Source organism: Miniopterus schreibersii (genome assembly GCF_964146895.1).
Source record: "Miniopterus schreibersii genome assembly, chromosome: 7".
NCBI classification, from domain to species: domain Eukaryota; kingdom Metazoa; phylum Chordata; class Mammalia; order Chiroptera; family Miniopteridae; genus Miniopterus; species Miniopterus schreibersii.
This window is the reverse complement of record NC_138108.1, coordinates 11,200,562-11,221,088: the sequence shown is the minus strand read 5'-3', so window position 1 is coordinate 11,221,088 and position 20,527 is coordinate 11,200,562. Positions and strand designations below refer to the sequence as shown.

The following is a 20,527-nucleotide window of genomic DNA, read 5'->3' as shown; positions in this document are numbered from 1 at the left end:
AAACACATCCCCTGGCCCACCAGGACCTGCCTGGAAGGGACCCCCCCAAACAGGCAGACCAGGGGGCAGGGCTTGCATGCCCCCCCAGAGTCAGCCTCAGCTGGAGGAACCCAGGCCTCCATGGTTCCTGACCTCGGACGGTGATGCTGAAGAAGGCTGAGACCCCTTCCGTTCTGCACTCAAACTCGCCGCTGTCCCGGACTTCGGCAGCGGGCAGGATCAGACGGTGTTTGCGCCCATCCAGTTTCACCACCAGCGACTCACTCTCCTCCACCTTCTGCCCATCCTTGTACCAGGTTGCCGGGAAATCCACCCGGGAGAGCTCACATGTCAGCACCACCCGCTCCGAGGTCGTGAAGTTCAACGACACTTTGTCCTGGGGGCTCAAGATGTGCACCGGGCTCTCTGTGTAAGGAGGAACTTGGTTACATCCAGGCCCTGGCTGCGCTCTGCATGGGATAAGCACTCCCTCCCCCTGGTGCATGTGCTCAGTGTAGGGGGGTGTGAACATCAGGCCACACAACTTCTGTTCACACATTTGTTGGAGTTTTAAAACACAGGTTTGGGCTTACACACTAATTCTTAAGAGCAGCGGTTTTAGTGTGCATAAGGATTTCTAGGGAGCCTGCTAAAATGCACATCCTTAGACACCGCCTCCCCAGTCATACAAGGGCCAGGGATCTGCATTATAACCCAGCCTTCCAGGTGATGCTGATGTTGATCCTGGGTCACATTTTGGAAATGCTGCTCTGGCTGCTAGTTATTTCTTACTTTGCCCTCTTCCTGGGATGCTGGAAGCCAACCTCAAATAATTAGGACCTCAGGGCCCTGTGTTTGGGTGCTGAGGAATTCCTTGACAGGCCTTACAATCTGCAGCAAATGCCAGCATGTTCCCTGACCTTTCAGTCCCCCACCAGCTGTCCTCCTCAGGCACCTCATTCCCTCTCCTTCTGTGTCTCCACAAGTGACAGAGTGCGATGCTGGAGCCAGACTGTCTGGGTCCACAGTCCAGCACCACCACTCATTAGCTCTGTGACTTTCTTTGACAAAGTCACTTAACCTCACTGTGCCTCAGTTTCTCCATCTGTAAAATGGGATGATAGAAGAACCTACCTTCTAGGGCTATTGAGAGCGTTGTGTTAATTGATATGTGTAAAGTAATTAGGACTGTGCCTAGCACATAGGAAGGGCTATGACAGTGTTGGTGTTTATAGGATAGGGCAGGAAGCTAGGGGCCTAGGGGCCAGGGTCCGTGTCTCTGTGATGACAAATATGACAGAATTCTGTAAACCACAAAGTGCTTCAGAGAATTTGGATATGATGCTGATGAATTAACGAAGGGTCTCCTGTATGTTCACTGCATGTGGGTTCTGGACCAGAGTCCTCCATCTGAGCCCACTGCTCCTCACTCTCCTGGCCCAGATGTGAGAAGTGGAAACAGCATCTGCTTCATTTTGCCAACAGGACTTGTGTCTTGGTCCTACCTGCCCACCCTGGTCCCCACCAGCACCAACCTTGGATGGTGAGGGCAGCCGAATCCTGCACACCTGGACAGCTGAAGCCGACCAGGGCCCCACTGTCCTGGTGCTTGACGGCTTGCAGGATGAGTCGGTGCTGCAGCTCACTGTGCTCCACACAGTACCGCAGGGCCCCAGGCTCCACCTGGCCCTCCGGCTTGGTACTCTTGAGTTCCTCCCCGTTAAGGAACCAGGTGCCCTGGATGATGGTGGAGAGAACGAGGGAGAAGACAGCATCTTCCCCGTCATATACCTGCACGTCCTTCAGACCTGCCACTAGGCGAGCTGTGGGCACTGAGACGGGGAGAGAGTGCAGCCATCAGAACCAGAGGGGTGACAGAGGGCAGCAGTTTGCAGGTGGAAGGCATTTAAGAAGACAGGGACTGACTGCTACAAAGGAAGGAGGGGGTGTGACGTGGGGTAGCTCTGCTGACGGGCAGGTCTGGCAGGACCGACTCACCGAGGTGAGCAGACCCGTGGAACACAACATGGGGACTGCGGCCGTGTTCGCTGACTGTGCAGATGCGGAAGCAGTAGTCTCCCTCGCAGGGCACACAGTCTCCTGGCACCTCCACAGCCCCAGCTTTCTCAATGCTGAAGCACTGAACCCAGTCTTCCGTGCCCACCTTCTGCCTCTCCAGCCGGTAGATGAAGGGGGTCTCGGGAGCTGGCTCGGGAGGCTTCCAGGTCAGCAGGACCATGTTCTTGCGGCCCTTGAACATCTCTGCCAACACCGGGGGTCCTGGAGGATTGTGCTTGACGCCTGAGACAAAGGCAGGGTTTGTATTGGAGCCCTGCCCCAGCCTCCCACTGCCCTTCGTCCTTAGGTCCACTTTGCCAACCCGGACACTGGCATCTGGTCACCCTCCTGCCCAGGCTCTCCTGTCCAGCCCTTGAGGAGTCTGACCAAGGGCTTTCACGCCCTCACATTTGACTCTCAGGAGAGTGGTGGTACGTGAGTTGCCCAGGCTAAATGTGACTTCGCCAGCATCTTCTCGAGTCACCCCGGGAAGGACCAGGGCATGCATGTGGCCAGAGCTGGTCTGGCAGATGGCGGGTAGGTCCTCCCCGTCACGGCTCCAGCGCCCCTCGATGCCAGCCTCCCGCGTCTCCACCAGCAGCACCGCATTCTCGCCCTCCAGAACGTCGAGCTTCCGGGGCAGCCGCTTCAGGATAGGCCCTGAGATGCAGATGGGAGTCCATTAGCCCAGGGTCAGGGCACCTGTCTCAGCCTCGGCCTTGTCCCGCTGGCCAGCTGACCTTTGACTGTCACGTTGGCCACGGTGCGCACCCGGCCCCGCATCTCGCACAGGTAGACACCGTCATCATCGGCTTTCAGCCTATGGATGATGAGGCGCCTGACGGTGCCCTCCTCAATCTGTTCGTATTTGCGGCAAGGCAGCAGCCGTTGGTCCTCGCGGAACCAGGCTGTGGGAATGCGCGAGTTGGGTACTTTGCACTCCAGCACGGCAATCCCATGCTCCCGGCCCTCCACGTCCTGCAAGGGCCTTGAGAAGCGGAGGCGGGGCTCTGTGGAGAAGAGACAGACCAGAGAAGGCTCTGGAGAGGGCCAGACTTGGAGAAGGCCAGACCAGGCAAGGGACTTCTCCTGGCTAGGTCAAATGCCTAAACCCATATTGCCTAAATGGCTCACACTGTTTGCATTGTGGGATCACAGATAAACCTCCAGAAGGGAAGTCAGAGGGCCTAAATTCTTGTCTGACCCTGACACTAACCACATCACCATGAGCAAAGCGATTTTAGTGATCCTGGGTCTCAGTTTTCTTACCTGTAAAGTGGGGAAAGGGGATGGAAGGACTTGGATCACATCAGTGATTTTGAAACTATTCCCTGGGGCCCTTCGAAGGCACTACACACATTCTGCAAGGGTCTGAGTCAAATTTTCTTTTTAAAGTATTTTAAGCATTTTCAAAACTGCTGGAGAAGCGCATGTGTCATGCAGCTCTGGGAAGCTCTGCCTTCCCGCTGGGCTTTTTTAGCTCCCCTGGCCAGTGTGTGGCAGCGTACCCATGAGGTCACCACTGTGGCACAGGTGCCACATGCTTGAATTCATGCCAGGCAGGCTCAGGAGATTTGCCAACTTTTTTTTCCTCTGAGGGAAAAAGTTGGACAATAACTAGTGAAGGTATAATCCTGCAAGTTGTGATGGGTCCCTATTATGGAGAGCTGTAACTTCCAGGGTGAATTTGGGGTACTCTATGAGTACTTATTAGACATTGTTGCTGACTCAACTTTGAAGTACACATTTCTTCTGCTTCACCTTCCTCTTCTGGGAAACCTGGGGCGAGCAGTCTAATGAGAGAACGGTCAGAAATCGCAGGGCAGTTTTCCTAACTCAAGTGTACCTTTGGTGCGAATCAGTTGTTGCTCAGTGTGAGGCCTGCAGCCAGGCCTTCCCACAGGGCGCACAGAGCAGACCCGGTAATGACTGCAACCTCCTTTACACACTTAAAATGTGTGTATTCCATGAACCAGTCCTCTCGCCCTCATTGATTGGCTTTGTAAGTAGATGTTATATATCTGGACTTAGAAAGGCACAGCCATAACGTGACCCTTTTCTCCCTCTCACATGCTGGGGCTCTAGGTGGGATTTCCACCGGGGGAGGAGACGTTAAACAACAGGCTGAAAAACCACTGGACTAGAAGAATTTTAGGCCCCTCTCCGTTTGTAAATCCAAGGGAGGTTTTCTACCATCGGCCTCGGAATCACCTGGGGAGTTTGTTAACAAGTTCCTGGGTACCCTGGAGACCTACTAAATCCGAATGGGGCGGAGGGGTGGGAGGCCGCCTCCCCTCCCCTCCCCCTCCCCCTCCCTCCCCTCCCCCCGTCCCCTCCCCTCCCCTCCCCCCTCCCTCCCCTCCCCTCCCCCCTCCCTCCCCCCTCCCTCCCCTCCCCTCCCCCCGTCCCCTCCCCTCCCCTCCCCCCTCCCCCCCTCCCCAGCGGCGCGGGGCGCGGAGGGGGCGGGCGCGGGCCGGGGCCCCGCCCCACCTTTCACGTGCAGCTGCACGGCGCTGAGCGTCTGGCCCGCCGAGTTGCGCGCGGCGCACACGTAGAGCCCGCGGTCCTTGGCCTGGCAGTAGAGCACCTTGAGCACGAAGCCGCCGTCGCGGTCCCGGTACATGAGGCGGCGGCGGTCGGGGAGCAGCGGGCGGCCCTCCCAGTGCCATTCGATCTCGGGCTCGGGCTTGCCCATCACGTAGCAGCGGAACTTGGCGTGCTTGCCCTCGTTCACCCAGAAGGTCTTGGGGGCGCCCTTGAGCGGCTCCGCGGCGGGCGTGGGCGCCTCGTCGGGGTCCTCGGGCGGGCTCTCCGGCGGCTGGTGCACCTGGAGCAGCGCGCCCGCCTGCGCGTGGCCGTGCGCGTTGCGGGCGTGGCACACGTAGACGCCCGAGTCGGGCAGCCGCACGGCCGGGATGCGCAGCGCCAGGCTCGCGCCCCCGCCGCCCTCCGCGCGGCCCGGCTCCAGCGCGAAGTGGCCGCTGTCCCACACTTCGTCCAGGGCCATCCCGTCCTTCTGCCAGGACAGCGTGGGCACGGGGAGGCCCCCCACCTGGCACGTCAGCACCACCTCCGTGCCCCGCAGCACCCACTGCGACCGCGGCCCCGCCAGGAACACCGGGGCGCCCTCCCCGGTCCCGGGCGGCGGCCGCGGGCGCTCGGGGGGCTGGGGCTCGGGGTCGGGGGCCGGCGGCTCCAGCACGGTGACCGCGGCCGCCGCGTAGGCCTCCCCGGCCGCGTTGCGGGCGCGGCACACGTAGACCCCCGCGTCGGCGGGCAGCGCGCGGGCCAGCCGCAGGCCGTGCTCGGCCCCGTCGGCCGGGAAGCTCAGGCGCTCCGAGGCCGCCAGCGGCCGCCCGCCCCGCTCCCACACGACGGTGGGCGGCGGCTCCCCCAGGACCACGCACTTGAGCTCGGCCTCGGCGCCACTTACCACCCGCACGGGCCGCGGGAAGCGCAGGAAGCACGGGGGGCTCCCCTGGTCGCCCGAGCCCGCCTTCATCGCGGCGGGGCGGGCAGGCGGGGGGCCCGCGGAGGCCGGAGCTGCGGCGGGAGCCCGGGGGGGGCGGGGGGCGCTTGGGAGCCCGGCGCGGGGACCGGAGCACTCCCCGACCGCGCTCCCGCTCGCCGCCCGACCCTCGGCCCAGCCGTAGCTCCTCGGCGGCGGCGGTTCCCGGGCCGGGGCTCAGGGGGCAGTCCTTCCCGCCGGCCTTCCCCGCGCGGGGCCCGCGGCCTCCGCCCTCTCCGGCTCCCCGCCCCCGAGGGCCCCTCTTCCCTGCCCCCTCCCACCGCGGGGCCTCCTCCCCTCCTCCCTCCCGCCCCGGCCGCCAGGTCCCCAGCCACCCGCCGGGCTTGGGCCTGAGTGCCAGAGGCGCCGGCAGCTGCCAATCCCAAAAATATTCTCTGATGACACAGCTGGAGGACAAGCGCCCCGACTGGCTGCTCCAGGCTAAGTTTAGAGCAGGCGGGACCACCTGCCCCGCACACACACTACCCCCACTTGCAGCCGCAGCCCTGCCTCCAACGACGGCCCAGCAGCTGCTCGTTTGAAAGGGGCCCCAGAAGGTCTCCGGGGCTGGTGCATTGTCTCCTGGACAAATAACACTTTTAGGAGCTGGCAGACCCCCGCTCCCAGCCCAGCCTCCTGTCCCACCTGATGTCATTTTTGTGCTGGGTCTGGGATGTTGCATTGTGTGTGGGGGGGGGGGGGGGGAAGGGGACGGGGTTGTGTGTGTGGGTCAGGTCACTTGGGGTGAAAACCCTCCCCAGCAGCCTCCCCCACATTCCTGGCGGGAGTGGGAGATAAGGCTCAGGGCCACAGACATCTGCGTCAGAGACGAGGTCTCAATGCCATAGGCAGGGGCAACCCAGACTGCAGGGTGTGGGAAGGCCTGGGGAAGACTGGGGTGAGAAGGGTAGAAGAGGGCGGGTGGTGAGATGGGGAGGGGAGAGTGGGGAGGCCCTGGGCAGACCCTGACAAAGGGGCACAGGGCAGGGTGTGGGTTCACCACTGGCAGAGACAGGTGAGCTATGGTGCTCCAGCTGTCGCTGCTGCTCCTCTTACTGGTGGCCCCACAGTGGGGGCGTGGTTGCCGTGGGCCAGAGCTGGACCGGGACCTGGTCCTGGCCAAGGTGAGGGCCCTGTTCCTCGATGCCTTGGGGCCCCCAGCAGGAACCGGTGAAGGTGGGGATCCTGGAGTCAGGCGTCTGCCCCGAAGACATGCTGTGGGGGTCGTCGCACACAGGGGCCCCGAGCCTGAGGAGGAGGAGGGTGTCTCCCAGACCATCATTTTCCCAGCTACAGGTAATGCGGATGGGGAACTGGCGACTCTGAGGAGCACTGGGGGATGTAGCGTGGGACTGGAAGGCAGGCAGACCTGGCTTTGAATCCCAGACCTGCCACTCAACTGGCTTTGCAACAGTGGGCCGATTCCTAAACCCCCCTGGGCCTCTGCCTCATCTATAAAATGGGCAGTAATGCCTGCCTCTCAGGATTCAAGGAGATGGTGTATTCAGAGTTCACGGCTCATAGGAGAGATTAGGGGGATTTTCGCCTGCGAGGCTAAGGGTCTCAAGACACAGAGATATCTGGGTGTGGGCCCCTTGCTCCCACCTTTCCTCTAATTTCTGCCCTTGCTCCCTGCTCCAAACCTTGTTTCTTTAGCCCCAAGTAGCTGACACTTGAGAAGACATCAGGGATGCAGGGAAAAGATTAGTTGGGAAACTTTTCTGGGATACTTAGTTCCACCTTCTCTTGCGCTCCTGTCTCACTTCCCCTTGTTCCACAGACTCAATGAGTAAAGGCCTCCTCTGGGTGGACTTTCCTGTAACCCGGCCCACCTTTCTTTTAGGGAGGACCCTGCCTCCCTGTTCTTCAGTCCCCATGAAGCACAGTGAGTAAAAGTGTGGCTTTGGGATCAGGCGGAATCCCAGCCTGGTCACTTAGAAGTTAAATGCCACTTTACCTTTCTAATCCTCAGTTTCTTTATCTGCAAAACGGGTCCGTTGTTGTGAGGTTTATAATGAGGTAATTCCTGTAACAGTATAGCCCCATTCGCCACCTCCTCAGCTGGTGCTGGTTTGTGCTTGCTGGGTGCAGCCTGCGGACCTGTGGGGTAAGGATGCCCGTGGCACTTCCTCAGGACGCCCCGTCTTTATTCTCGGTGGTGCCCTTCCTCCTCTCCCTGCCCTTCCTCCTCTCCTTTCTGATGCTACTCTCTTTATAAAGCGGACTTATTTTAAAGAGTTTATCACGTACCATTTCTGACGTGTAAAAAGACATAAAGAGAAATGCAACAAATGCCTGTGTACATACATTCAAGTGATCCTTTCTCACCATTGGATGAACAAAAATTTAAGTCTAATGAATAATTCCCAGTGTTGGTGTAGGTGGAGTGGCGGGGCCTCTTGCACATTGCTGATGGGAATATTAATTGGGAAAACCACATTAGAGAGAAGTTGGCAATGTCTTGTATTTTAAAAATCCGTCAACGATGAAATAATAAATGGGGAGCCTCTGCCGGTTCTCCCAAGACTGGGGAGAGTCCCTAAGTCTGCCAGAGCACTCGGCAGAGCTTTGCAGGCGCCTGTCTAGGAGGAGAGGTCAGGGGTTCTGCCAGTTGGGGCTGCCCTCCCTCCATCCTCTGTCTCCTGCAGGTGCCCGCTGTGAGGACCAGCGAGCTGCGGGAGAGCTGGCCCAGGAGGCTGAGAAGGGCCTCTTCACATATATGTTCCGACCATCCCAGAACACACGCAGCCGCCAGGTGACTTCGGCCCAGCTGTGGTTCCATACAGGACTGGACAAGCGGGGCATAGCAGCCTCCAACAGCTCTGGGCCCCTGCTAGGCCTGCTGGCCCTGTCATCTGGGGGTCCCATGGCGGTACCTGTGTCACTAGGCCAGGCACCCCCTCGCTGGGCTGTGCTGCACCTAGCCGCTTCCGCCCTCCCTCTGCTGACCCATCCCGTCCTGGTCCTCCTGCTGCGATGTCCTCAGTGTTCCTGCTCAGCCCGGCCTGAGACCACGCCCTTCTTGGTGGCCCACACACGGGCCAAGCCACCCATCGGAGGGGAAAGAGCCCGACGCTCCACTCCCCTGCTGCCCTGGCCTTGGTCTCCCGCTGCACTGCGCCTGCTGCAGAGGCCTCCGGAGGAACCTGCTGCCCATGCTCACTGCCACAGAGCAGCCCTCAACATCTCCTTCCAGGAGCTGGGCTGGGATCGGTGGATCGTGCACCCTCCCAGTTTCATCTTCCACTACTGTCATGGGGGCTGTGGGCTGCCCACCCAACCAGACCTGTCTCTGCCAGTCCCTGGAGCTCCCCCTACCCCGATCCAGCCCCTTTCTCTGGTGCCAGGGGCCCAGCCCTGCTGTGCTGCTGTCCCAGGGACCATGAGGTCCCTACGTGTCCGCACCACCTCAGATGGGGGTTACTCTTTCAAGTATGAGACAGTGCCCAACATTCTCACGCAGCACTGTGCTTGTGTCTAAGGGAGTCCTGCTGGTGGTCAAGCCCCGTCTATCACCTGCTGGGAGGAAGGGCAGAATTCAGAAAATAGATGTTTCCCATTTCCCCTCTCCTTCCACTTCTCTGCCTGAGAGCTCCCCTCCTGCCCCACATATGCGACAATAAACCCAGTGCATATAATGCATAGGACTTGACATTGCTTTCTAGGGCTTCTCTGATATGGTCAGGGTGGCAGGGAGGTCTGCTCCCTGGGAGCACGGGATTGTGGGATCTCAGGTGGCTCAGCCTCCCTTGACCTCGGAGATCTGGGATTCAAGAGCTGGATTTGGATGCCTGTCTGGTGGGAAGCTACAATGCTTGGGGTTGACACAAAGGCGCTCCAAGCTCCCAACAGCCACTCTAGAGACAGAACTGGCCCTCATGCCAGCTGGACCTGGTATGTCAATCGGGTTGTCCGCCCTTCTACACCTAAAGACAACTGAGGCACGCAGTGTCTCCCCTGACGGGAGCCCCTCCCCTGCCATTCTCTGCCTTAGCTGATGGACACCTAGCCGAAGGCAGGTGATTGTAGACTGGCAGGAGATCGTGGCTTGGGGCCCCACTAAGACAGGTGTTCAGAGCTGGTCAGAGCTTGGATTTCTCAGGAACTTGGGTGGGGTGGAAGGGAAAGATGTATGAGTTGGCAGCATCCGAAAGTTGACAAGGGCAGAGAGGAGGTGGAAAATAAAGGTCTGAGGATTTGAATTTGCTGAGGGCCCTGGAACTCCCTCAAACCTGTCCCTGGGTCTTGGTGTAGCCCTTCGTGAAGCCTGGTTCCTGAAACCTTAGGCTCCTTAGATGCACCCTGTGTATCTCTCTCTCGCTCTCTCTTTTTAAATCCTCAACCGAGGTAGAGAGATTTTTCTTTTTTTAGAGAGAGGAGAAGGGGGGCGGGAGAGAAACATGGATTGGTTGCCTCCAGCACAAGCTCTGACAGGGGAGCGAACCCTCAACTTGGGTATGTGCCCTGACCAGGAATTGAATCTTTTGGTGTTGGGACAACACTCCAACCACCTGAGCCATGCCCGGCTGGGCCACCCTGTGTCTCTTTACGTTACCCCTTAATTCAGTCCTTGACATTGGAATTGTGGAAAGGCCAGGCCTACGGCTAGAAAAACGTATGCTCTTGTATGAGTCTGTGGGCACACTTTGTGTACGTGCCGAGTCCAGAGCAGAGTGCAGAGAGCCCCTTTCTTTCCCACTGGGCCCATTCTGCCTGCTTTTTTACTCCCCTCCTGCCTGGGTCTTGTTATCTTCCTGCCCTACCCCAGGCTCTGGCTCTCAGCCAGCTGGTTCCATCCAGCCTCCCTTTAATGGGGGTGGTGTGGAGGGAGGGTTGGGGATGCTCAGGTCCCTCGGACTGAAATTCTAGAGCACTTTCTCACACCGACTGCACAAATGCAGTGTGTATTTCTGCTGACATGGTGGCTCATCAAAGACTCCTTCCTCCTAACCCAGCTGAATGGGGAGAGCCAGCAAGCAGCTGCCCAGGAAGGGGATGAGGGGGGAGAGAACTTCCTTGGCACCCGTTGGCTAACGCCTTCCCCTACCTGAGCTGAGCTGAATGTTCCTCGAAGCACAAGAGCCCCCAGAGCAGCCCTCCGCCACACTCCTGCCATAGCCTGGGTCTCTCCTGACACTGAATCCCACAGGGAGCTGGTGCTGCTCTGGAGAGGAGATCTGCCCGTCATAGCTCTGAGTCTCTCCCACACCTCATGTAGGCAGCTGGTCTGTGCTCAGGGCTCCTGGGATTGCTACTCAGGCAGAGCTCTGGGGAGACGACTGGCTGGCCTCAGCCGGTGCTGGGAAGGGGAGGTTTGCCTCAAGCCTACCCGAGCACCACTCTCTCCCTGTGGCTGCCCTGGCCAGACCCTCCCTGCCGGAGAGGGGCCTTTCCCTGGGATCTTCAACCCTCCTACTGGGCTCAGGATCCTCCTTCCTCTTGCTGGGGCTGCCTAAGACCCTATGTTAACTAGACTTTCCTTGTCCCAGGAATGTAAATAGGATCTGAGGGCTGGGGACACTACTGAGGGGCACAGCATTCTAGGTCACTTACCAGCATTGGTGTTGCTGGTAAAATGTTTTCACGTATCTGAGACAAAGCGAGAAAAGTGAGTACAAAGCAGTGTCTTTCAGTGAAGCCAAAAGTATTCATTTTAAAGGGCTATCCTTTATTCTGAAGTTATCATTTCTCTGTGAGTATGTGTCAGAGTGTTATTTCTTTTATGATATTAAGATGATGGTAGAAGATAGTGTTTTTTGTTTGTTTTGAAGTTTTTTAATTAGCAAAATTCTTATTTGGAGCCTATGATTTTTCTTTGTAATTTTGCTGATGAAAACCATGAAATTCCCAAATCTGTGAAACCCTAAAGCCTGGGAGTCCCTGGTCTGGGCCACCCCTTCTAGGCCCTTAAGGCCTTAGATTCTGCTAACTTAGCAAATCAAGAAGATACAGCTACTCCCCACTAAGAGGGGCAGACAGTGGCTAAAGACATTGTCAGTCCTCACCCTTTGGCACGAGACTAACAGCAGCAGGCTTCAGAGATCCTCCCTGTTCCCAGTGCTAATCATTAGGGACACTTTGAATAGTTTTCATTTGGAGTCAGTTTGATTAGAAAACCCAACCCCAAATGAGCTCGGACCAAAAAAAAAAAAAAAATCACTGGCTCATATCAAGTCCATGAACACAGCTGGCTTGATTCTGGGCTCCAAAGATGCTACGAGGAGCCAGCTATAGGGTCTACTTCCCCTGGGCCAGCTCCATCCCAGGTCCATGGGAGCCCCGGCTGCTCCAGCCTCCTGTTCATCACACTACTTGGTAGGAGGGAGTTTGCACACAGAGGTCCCAGAAGGAGTCTTGGTGGCCTGATTGTCCTGATTAGGGTCATGTGCTCCTCCAGGAAGGGTGCCCAAGGGGACAGAATGAGTTAGTGACTTAGATTATGTGTCCTACCCTGAAGCCCAGAGCCTAAAGCACAAGGCTAAAGGTGGAAAAAAGGTGCTATCCCCAAAGCAGGGTACAGTTACCCCAAAAAGGTGGGGTAGAGGCTAGAGAAAAGTACTGTTGGTTCCTCCTAATTATCCCTCACATCAAGCCCTGCCTTTCTCCCTACAGAGACACTATTTTGTTATGTAGGGGGCAATTCTTGCTTGATTGGGCAATTCAGCAGTCTCCTTAATCAGCCTCTAAGCAGCCACTCCCTACCCCTCCAGGGCCTGTGCACCTGGCTGCCCGAGGATACTTCTTTTGTGATCACATCCCTTAAGTGGCTTAAATACTCATCTACCCAAGTTTCAACCCGCTTTGTGTGGTGTTTGTGCCCTTTACAATTGACCCTAAACCCATCCTTGCAAACTGATCTTGCATCCTTTCCTCCCTTCCTCTCCCCACCTAACCACACACACCTAAACTCAAATACATCATATTATTCTCAAGCTGCCTCGTATCTTCAGCATGTCTCCTTTCCTCAGGCAGTGCCTCCTTTAAAATCCAATCCTGATGCCATCTCTTCTGTGACTTCCCTTGACTCCCAGATGGTCGAGTCAGCCACTCACTCCTCACTGCTTCCTGGGCACATTGTTTTTTAATGCTGATTTTTTTTTTTAAGTTACTTGTTCTTGATCTCATAAGTAGCACACAGATACAGTCTTACAGTAAAGATTCAAATATAGAAAATGTTTGAATTCAAATATAAAAAATATGTGAGGTTCCCTTAATTATTTCTCCCAATTTCGGCTCCCTCCACAGAGGTGAGTATCCTGCCAGGCCTATTTCTATGAATTTATATACATACATCTATCTTATAGAAATACTGTTTTCTTCCCCACAAATGCTACCATGCCTTATGAATGTGCCACAATTCTTTTACTTTATTTCTGAGAGCGTTCTATGACTTTATTTTCCAGAGCTACTATTACCTTTCCTCCCCTTAGCAACCATACTTCCACCTCCAATAAATAAGCTTCTTTTGTTAATTGCATTACTTATATAACAAACGTGTACACAGCACTTACTGTGTGCCAGGCATGTTACAACTAAAAGCTCATGGAACGCTCACAGCAACCCTATGAGGCAGGCACTGATATTATTATACACATTGCACAAATGAAGAAACTGAGGCACAGAGAGATTAAATAATTTAACAAGAGTCACATCCCTAGTAAGCGGTGGAGCCAGAATTTGAACTTCGGAAGTCTGGTTCCAGGGTCTGTGCACCACAACTCTGCTGCATTATCACCTCACCTCTCCTCTCCTCTGTGCTTCAAATTTACCTCCTTGAAATTCCAGAGACCCTGGACAAAGTTGAATTCCGAATCTCCTATTAGCACATTCAAGTCAGCGGGCAGTGAGAAGGCATCATAGGCTTTTCTAGAGGCCTGGAAGTGGGGTGTTGCTGTAACAAATACCTAGAAAGGCGGAGGTGGTTTTGGAATTGGACAGTGGGCAGAGGCTGGAAGAATTTTGAGGAAAATGACAGAAAGAGCCACGATTGCTTTGAACAGGCTGTTAGTAGATATATGGCTGTTAATGCTAGTGAGGAAGACAGTACCTAAATTGCCATAAAGAATATCTAAATCATTATGAACAGACTGTTAGTAGAAATAAGCACATTAAAGGCACTTCCGGTGAGGGCTCAGGAAGAAATGAAAAACATGCTACTGGGAATGGGAAGAAAAGAGATTCTTGTTCTACAAGCAAAAACTTAGCTGAATTGTATCCTGTAGTTATGTGGAAAAACAGAAGCTGTGAGTGATAAACGTAGATATTTGACTGAGATTTCCAAGCAAAGTGTGGAAGGTACGACCTTCTTTCTTCTTGCTGATTATAGTTAAACTGTGAGAGGAGATAAATAAATCGAGGAAAGAACAGTTCAATATAAAGAAACCAGGACTTGAGGATGTAGGAAATTCTCAGCTTTTCCAAATGGCAAAAGACACAAAAATAAGAGACTCACTGTCAGGAATGCCTACTCTAGAGAGAGGGATGGGGGTGTGGCTGCACAACCTTTTGCTAATATCTCAGAAAGACCAGAAAATCTGAGTATTCAGCTGCTCAAAAGCTCTTGAAATAGTTTAAGGGTGTGACTCATAGATCTCCTCAGTCATCTCACAAAAAGCCCAAAATGGAGATAGTATTATCTAGGAAAGATCTGTGGAGGAGCCACCAGTCTCTCATGACATACATTGGAGACTCAAAAGTTTCTTGAGAATGTTATACCAGCAGAAACACTGCCATCTTAAACTGAAAGGGTCAGAGAGAGTATGAAATGAAAGAAGGAAGTTGGCCCCCCTACCCCCATATTCTACAGACAAAAAACAAGCTGATAAAACCACTCAGCTTCGAATGTATGCCACCTTTTATAAAAAACGAAAGATGACTCTGAGAAGGAGTTACAAGCTCAAAGGATGGAGCTGTGAACCATGGAAGATTATCCCCAGACCTTGAAACCTAGTAGAGTGTGCCTGGCTGGGTTTCTAAATTGCTTGGGACTGGCAGCTTTTTTTTTTTTTTTTTTTTCCATTCGATTTTCTGCTTTTTGAATGGGAATGTCTGTAACTGTTATTCTATGTCTATCCTACCAACGTATTTCAGAGCAGGTAACTTGTTTTGTAGGTTCACAGGTGCAGAGATGAAGAGGATTTGTGCCCCAGGGATCATACCCAAATTCTCACTCATACTTGATTTAGATAACTTAAATGTGAAAGAGGGAGGCAGAAGAGCTAGTGTCAGAATGATGTAATATGAAAAAGACTTGTCAAATGATGGTAGTCGGTGCCAGTTCAACGCCAACAGGAATCTCCAATTTAGGGTGTGGTAAAAGAGGAAACTTTATTCAGTGTAAAACCGCTCAATTGTGATACAGCACAGCTGTGAAAACTGCATGGCTGTGGACACAGCTCAGCTGTGAAACAGCCGCTCTCGCTCCACCGCTCTGCCCTGCTCCACACTGATCTGTTCCGGCCTGCGCTGGTCTGGTCCCACCCAGGGTTTTAGCTCAGCCAGGACACCATCATCTTCAGTAGAAAGGAAAGGTGGCTCTCAGAGCCAGGGGGGAGCTGGCCTATATAGACATAAGTCCCCACCCCAGCCCCTGACTGGTTCATCAGCATGCAAATAAGGGCTCCAAATCCTTGCAGTTTGCTTGGTCCAAAAGGCACTGTCCTGATTGGTCAGAATAGAGATCCTCTGATGGGTCAGAGCTGTGCAGCTGTGATTGGATGGGCACAGCCTCAGGCCTATGGGTTGAAATAGAATTCCAGAAGCTCCTTTAGAAGGGCTGGCTCAGATGGCAGGACCACAGCGCAGGCGGGTGACTCAGTGCAGGATTCTCCCTCAAGTGCAGTTTATGTGAGACGCCCCTTTGTAGAAATGACTGCTAGGCTTTGATTTTTTTAAATTTGAGCCCAGTTCGTCACCAAGAGCCCTTCTTAGTTGGTGTCTTCCTCAGGCTTCATGGACTTAATTGGTCATTGTTGGCTGTGAAAATGAAAGGGGGCCACAAACCAGGGAAGGGGGCAGTCTCTCAAGCTGGAAAAGACAAGAAAAACAATCTCTCCTGGAGCCTCCAGAAAGAAACACGGCCCTGCTGACACCTTAATTTTAGCTCAGTGAGATACGTTTGGGACTTCTGGCCTTGAGAACTATGAGATAATAAATGTGTGTTATTTTAAGCAGCTGAATTTGATATAAATTCTTGCAACAGTAAGAGAAAACAAATACAATGTTGACGTGTGATTGCTGGTGTCTGTCTCTTCCACCACACTGCCAGCTCCCCGAGATCAAGAATCCAGCACAGGATCTGACACATGTCAGGGCTCAGTAATTATTTGTTGAACAAATGAACAGATGAAAGACTGCTCTGACTTCGAGGTTCTACAGAGGCTCTGAGATTTCAAAGGAGCCTCTGCCTTTCCCCTTCCTTCAGCCCTGGACACCCTAAGCCCTTTGATTTCACTCTTCTCAGTTCCTTTTCCCATTGACCCATGTTTCACATTGCAGGTCTCTCCCTTGCTTTGGACCATTTCCCCTCCTTTCTCCAGCCCTGTAGGCAGAGAAATTTGAGATGGAAGATACATGTCACACATGTACCTAACTTTCCCAACAGGCCTGAGGGTTGAGCCTGAAACAGTGACTTTCTCTTCCTCTCTGCCTGCTTTCCTCTCTCTCCTTAGCTCCCCCACTCACATTTCCTATCAGGCTTCCACTCTCCTCCTACTTGCTTGACTGGGGACTGTTGTTGTCACCTCATCTTTTCCTTTCTGAGTTCTGAATGAAGCACAAGGTCCCCATCTTTTTTATAGCCCTTCTTAACCCCCTTCTCAGAAGACTCCGTGGGTTTTTAGGATAGACAATGAAAAGAATTAAAGGCACTCTGAGGTGACCTCAGGTTTACTATAAGGCCACTCAGGGAACCCCTCAGTGTATTTTGTGCAGAAGTGCAAAGTCCTCTCAGGCTGGGTGACCAGAGCTGCTGCTGGGTCACTGGACTATTGTTATTTTCCTGCTTCCTTTTCAGTCAGCCATTCTCAGGCCCTGGCTTCTGCCTCTTTGGCATTCCCTCCGTGTGCTCCATGTTTAGTTTCTCCTGGAACCAGGCTCTGATGGGCTTGCTTGGCCGTGGTCCAATGCAGAGTTCTCATGCTAGATTTCCTCCAATGCTGCTGGTTTGCCACATGTTTGATTTTTGTGACTGGGTCAATTCCTGGGTATCTTTTGTGGCTAGGCCTGGTAGCTGGGTCAAAAGACACAATGTGTGGTAATTTATGTAGAAAGAATTGCCTCTGACAACTCAATGCTGGGGCCACGGGCAACAGGCACATGGGCTCTATTTTTGGAGGTAATAATCACACCTCTTCATTTTTTTCCATTTGCCCCACCCCCTTTCCCACTCCATGAAGATACCTAGTTGATGAAAGGTCAGACAATTTCACCCTCCCACCCACAACACAATTTCAAGTGTCAAATTTTCATTTTGGAGGAACCCTTAGGGCTCAGTCATCTGATCTGCTGCAGGAGGCTGCAGCACCAGAGTGGTGAGGTCTAGACCCAGGACAATGGCTCATGTCTTAAAGATCAACTATTACATCTGTTCCCCTGTGGGCTCCAGTCCAGGGCATTGCATGCTTCAAGATAACACAAAGAAGCAGGGGGTGGACCAGGACTCTGAGGTCTGTATTCTCCGGTAGCTGACCTTGGCACTCCTGTGTGAAGACACCCTCTCCTCCTTTCTTCCTGTCCCTACTGCCTAAGCTAGTGACCAGCACACCTTTCCTTACCCCTTTGATCACACACACTGTGCAGAGGCTACTCCAGGGAACTTAGGAGTGGCAGGGATGCTACCAGTGGCAGCTGCTTACGACTCACTTCTCTCCTCACACGTTACGTGGGGAGTGAAGCCTGAGGTGGATGAGTTGTGCCTCTCTAGTACCAGATCCACTGCTGTGCTGGGAGGTCTTGGTCATGTGCCTGGAAGGTCCAGAGGCACATTTAGGTGGAGTGTTATTCTTGGGGAATGAACTCAGAAGAGTGTATGTTAAGAGTGTGCTATCATAGCATTTCTCTGAGAAACACAATTTCATTCATGGTAATATGAAATTATGCAGTTAGCAGGCCAGACATTACTTTCTAGGGACAAATATGTTTTAGAAAATGACACTGTATGTCGTTTAAATAAAGATCGGTCTTTAAGAAGTGAATCTGAACCTCAAATTTTGAAGAATACGAAGATTTAATTTTAAAACAATGGTTAGCTCTTTAATCCTTCTGGAATTTTATGTGCATGGTATGAGGGACAGAACTTAGTTTTTTCCAGATGGAAAGTTAATTGTCCCCAAACTACTGAAGATCTCATTATTTATACCATTAAAATAAATTTGTGTATAGTAAGAAAAAATTCCCATGCAATCACGGCTGTTTCTGTATTTCTATCAACATTTACCTGCCTCTGTGTCAGTACCCTGTTGCTTTGGCTCCTGTGGCTTCATGGGCCTCTGCCATCCAGTGGGGCAAGGGCCCTGTTGGTGCTTCTTGTTTTTTTTCCTTCAACGTTTCTCGGCAACGCTCCATCGTTTAGTCTTCCAGAGTAATTTTGGAATCAGCTTGTCAAGTTCCAAAATCTTCCCACTGGAATTTTGATGAAAATTGCATTACAGTGACATCATTCTAATACTGAATTAAATTGAATAACCTTCTCAGCAGGGACATGTTATCTCTTTTTTACTTAGGTCATTTCTAATGTCCTTAAAGCTCTCTGGCTGCCTTCACATAGATCTGGCATACTTCTCAAAATGTTCTAGGTCTACACTTTTTTTCTGTTATGATGAATGAGATACTTTTTTTTTCTTTTAAACTTTAATTTTTTGAAAAGGTTTTTAGCCAAGGTTCGCAGGGTAACAATTTACAGAAATACATTCAAACTTAGGCAGAAAAAGTAAAGGGAGAATTCTCTGGAAGGTGGCCAAGGCCTCCCTGCAGCCCCAGGGCAGAAAGAGCAGTGGGCCTCACAAGGGGGCTGGAAAAAAGAACTGCTTAGTCTCCTGTTGCTGCTTCTTTCAGTAGACTTGTTTTTCTTTTCCTCTGTAGTTCAACTTTCCTTGCTGCTTTGTCCCACTTTCACTTTTCTGGGAAGCAAGGGGGTGTAGAACAAATCTGGCTACAGGGGTTACCTATATGAATGGAGCAATTCTCAGAAAAACTCTGTGGGCTGGGGAAGCACCCCTGAAATGTCAGGAACTTCAAAAGAATCTTTCTCTTCTTGCCTAAGGGGGTTAGAGTTGGCAGTTACAGTTTGGGAAAACTCTTCCTCTCTAGTTCCAGGTGATTCGATAAACAGGGACTGACAATCATCATGGTTATAGGATTAATAATGCAACCAGAATACTCTTACTTTAATTTTTATAGACTGCTTTGCTGTTCACTTAACTCCTTTTTAGGCTTTTGGCTCACACGTATTATGCCATAAACACTAAATTGTGTGGTTTAGGAGCATAAATTGCCATTTCAAATATTTTATCTTTAGAAAACAGGGCCCTTCAAATTTTGCAACTTGGTATAAAGATGATTATGAACCTGTTCCTACTCTCAACTAGCTTATGATTCATTTTGAAAATGAATCAGAAAAGGGTCACTTCATTAAAAAACCAAAACAACCCCAAATAAAAACCAAACAAACCAACCCTCCCTGAAAACCAGAAATTCTCTGAATACTTTTTTTTTTTTTTAAAACTTAATCTAGTTAGGTACTATGTGACTGGGAGTCAAGTAAAAGCTACAATGGGAACTTGGAACTAAGAAACTTTGGCAGTCTTGGCACAATCAGTTACTAATTGAATGACCTTTGCAAGTAACCTAACCTGCGTGAACCAGTTTTTCAAACCTGGTGAGGCATCTAGACCTCAGTTGTAGTTCAGCTTCAGGCCCAGAAAAGCAGCAAAACCCAGTGGAGGACCAGCTGCAAGGACTAAAGACACCCCCTGCACTGGCACTGACCAATGAATCAGTAGAGCATGACCCTGAAAGGACACGCCAGGAAGACTGATGAATATTCTGCTGAAACCCTCCCCTGAGACCTCCTCTAAGATTCCTGCCTGCAGGCGAGAGATAAAAGCCTCAAGACAAAGGACCCAGGGCGCACTCTCCCCGCTAGGAGCGTGCTCCAGCCTTTCCCCTTTCCCCCTCTCCTCCCAAAGGCATGCATTTCCTAAGCCCTAAGGGACCCTGTGAGACTTGCAACCTGGGAGCAACGGGCAGCAGCGGCTTGTCCGGGGCTAACCGCATCCCCCTTTTCTCTGACCTCTTAGTGAGCCCAAGCCGCCTAGCACAGGCTCATTGCCCGCCTAGTCCCTCGCCTGCTGCTGCTTCTGTCCTAGGCCCTGCCTTGTTTCACGGTCCCCGTCGCCTGGACTGGTGGCCTGAAATCTTTTTGCAGGGAGTCAGGAGCCCACACACCACCGCAGACCCCAGGCCGACCTGCTCAGGGCCAGGCCCCCTTTCGGTAACACGAGATAATCACTTTTAGATTTGGATGTGACGAGGCAAAGCACAGTGAAAATAAAGGACTAGGTACATGTGGAGCGCTGCCAATCACTAATGTGAGCCTGATACTGCTGAGGGGAAAAAACACAAACTGAGTTTGGAGGGAGTTTTAGGAAAAAGTGCCAAAGGAACCCCAGAAGCGGCCCCTCCGGCCAGCCCCAGCTGTCACGCGTATCAAACAACTTGCTGTGGAGGACACGCTCCCCTCTAATTGCAAAACGAATGGCGGCTTTGGAGGAGTCTTTCCCTAACAGCAAATTCCGTTTCTCCAAACTTTCTTTCCCCTCCCAGTCCGCAAACAACCAGTCAGGTTCTCCTCACTGGCTCGGAGGTGCCTCAGGCTGCGAGGGGCCCTCAGGGGGGCGGGGATGGCAGGAGCCCAGCCACAAGCAGCGGGGCCCCAGCTCAGCCTCCACCAGAACAGGGAGGAACCGCCCCCACCGGTGCTTT

At 52.8% G+C, this 20,527-nt stretch overlaps 2 protein-coding genes across 9 annotated transcripts in view; one reads left to right on the top strand and one right to left on the bottom strand.

The window, feature by feature from the left end:
* The window catches only part of OBSL1 (obscurin like cytoskeletal adaptor 1), a 28,091-nt gene extending 22,482 nt beyond the window's left edge, over positions 1 to 5,609 (bottom strand). For 3 of the 4 annotated variants that reach the window (XM_081142230.1, XM_081142231.1, XM_081142232.1), the window contains exons 1-6: positions 4,528 to 5,609; positions 2,778 to 3,047; positions 2,446 to 2,697; positions 1,978 to 2,280; positions 1,515 to 1,811; positions 133 to 405 (exon numbers count right to left, since the gene is read on the bottom strand). In XM_081142230.1, coding sequence (XP_080998356.1) covers positions 133 to 405; positions 1,515 to 1,811; positions 1,978 to 2,280; positions 2,446 to 2,697; positions 2,778 to 3,047; positions 4,528 to 5,539 — 2,407 coding nt within the window. In that variant the 5' untranslated portion in view covers positions 5,540 to 5,609. The remainder of the gene's footprint in view (positions 1 to 132; positions 406 to 1,514; positions 1,812 to 1,977; positions 2,281 to 2,445; positions 2,698 to 2,777; positions 3,048 to 4,527) is intronic. The other variant, XM_081142233.1, reaches the window with a different exon arrangement.
* Positions 5,610 to 6,375: 766 nt separating this feature from the next.
* On the top strand, positions 6,376 to 9,186 carry INHA (inhibin subunit alpha). 5 transcript variants are annotated; one of them, XM_081142830.1, is made up of 4 exons: positions 6,376 to 6,443; positions 6,710 to 6,841; positions 7,389 to 7,430; positions 8,194 to 9,180. In XM_081142830.1, exons 3-4 carry the CDS (start codon positions 7,421 to 7,423, stop codon positions 9,024 to 9,026), a joined length of 843 nt encoding a protein of 280 aa, XP_080998956.1. In that variant the 5' UTR covers positions 6,376 to 6,443; positions 6,710 to 6,841; positions 7,389 to 7,420; the 3' UTR covers positions 9,027 to 9,180. The 5 variants fall into 5 exon arrangements, with proteins under 5 accessions (XP_080998956.1, XP_080998957.1, XP_080998955.1 ...); XM_081142831.1 differs by lacking the exon at positions 7,389 to 7,430 and having other exon boundaries at positions 8,194 to 9,186; XM_081142827.1 differs by lacking the exon at positions 6,376 to 6,443 and having other exon boundaries at positions 6,515 to 6,841; positions 7,326 to 7,430; positions 8,194 to 9,186.
* The last annotated feature ends 11,341 nt before the right edge of the window (positions 9,187 to 20,527 follow it).

Bases quoted from the DNA above. Each gene is read 5' to 3' on its own strand.
- INHA (XM_081142827.1), top strand. From the start codon at position 6,568: ATGGTGCTCCAGCTGTCGCTGCTGCTCCTCTTACTGGTGGCCCCACAG. The intron at 6,842-7,325 runs GTAATGCGGATG...CTTGTTCCACAG, and splicing joins CATCATTTTCCCAGCTACAG to ACTCAATGAGTAAAGGCCTC. The intron at 7,431-8,193 runs GTGAGTAAAAGT...TGTCTCCTGCAG, and splicing joins TTCAGTCCCCATGAAGCACA to GTGCCCGCTGTGAGGACCAG.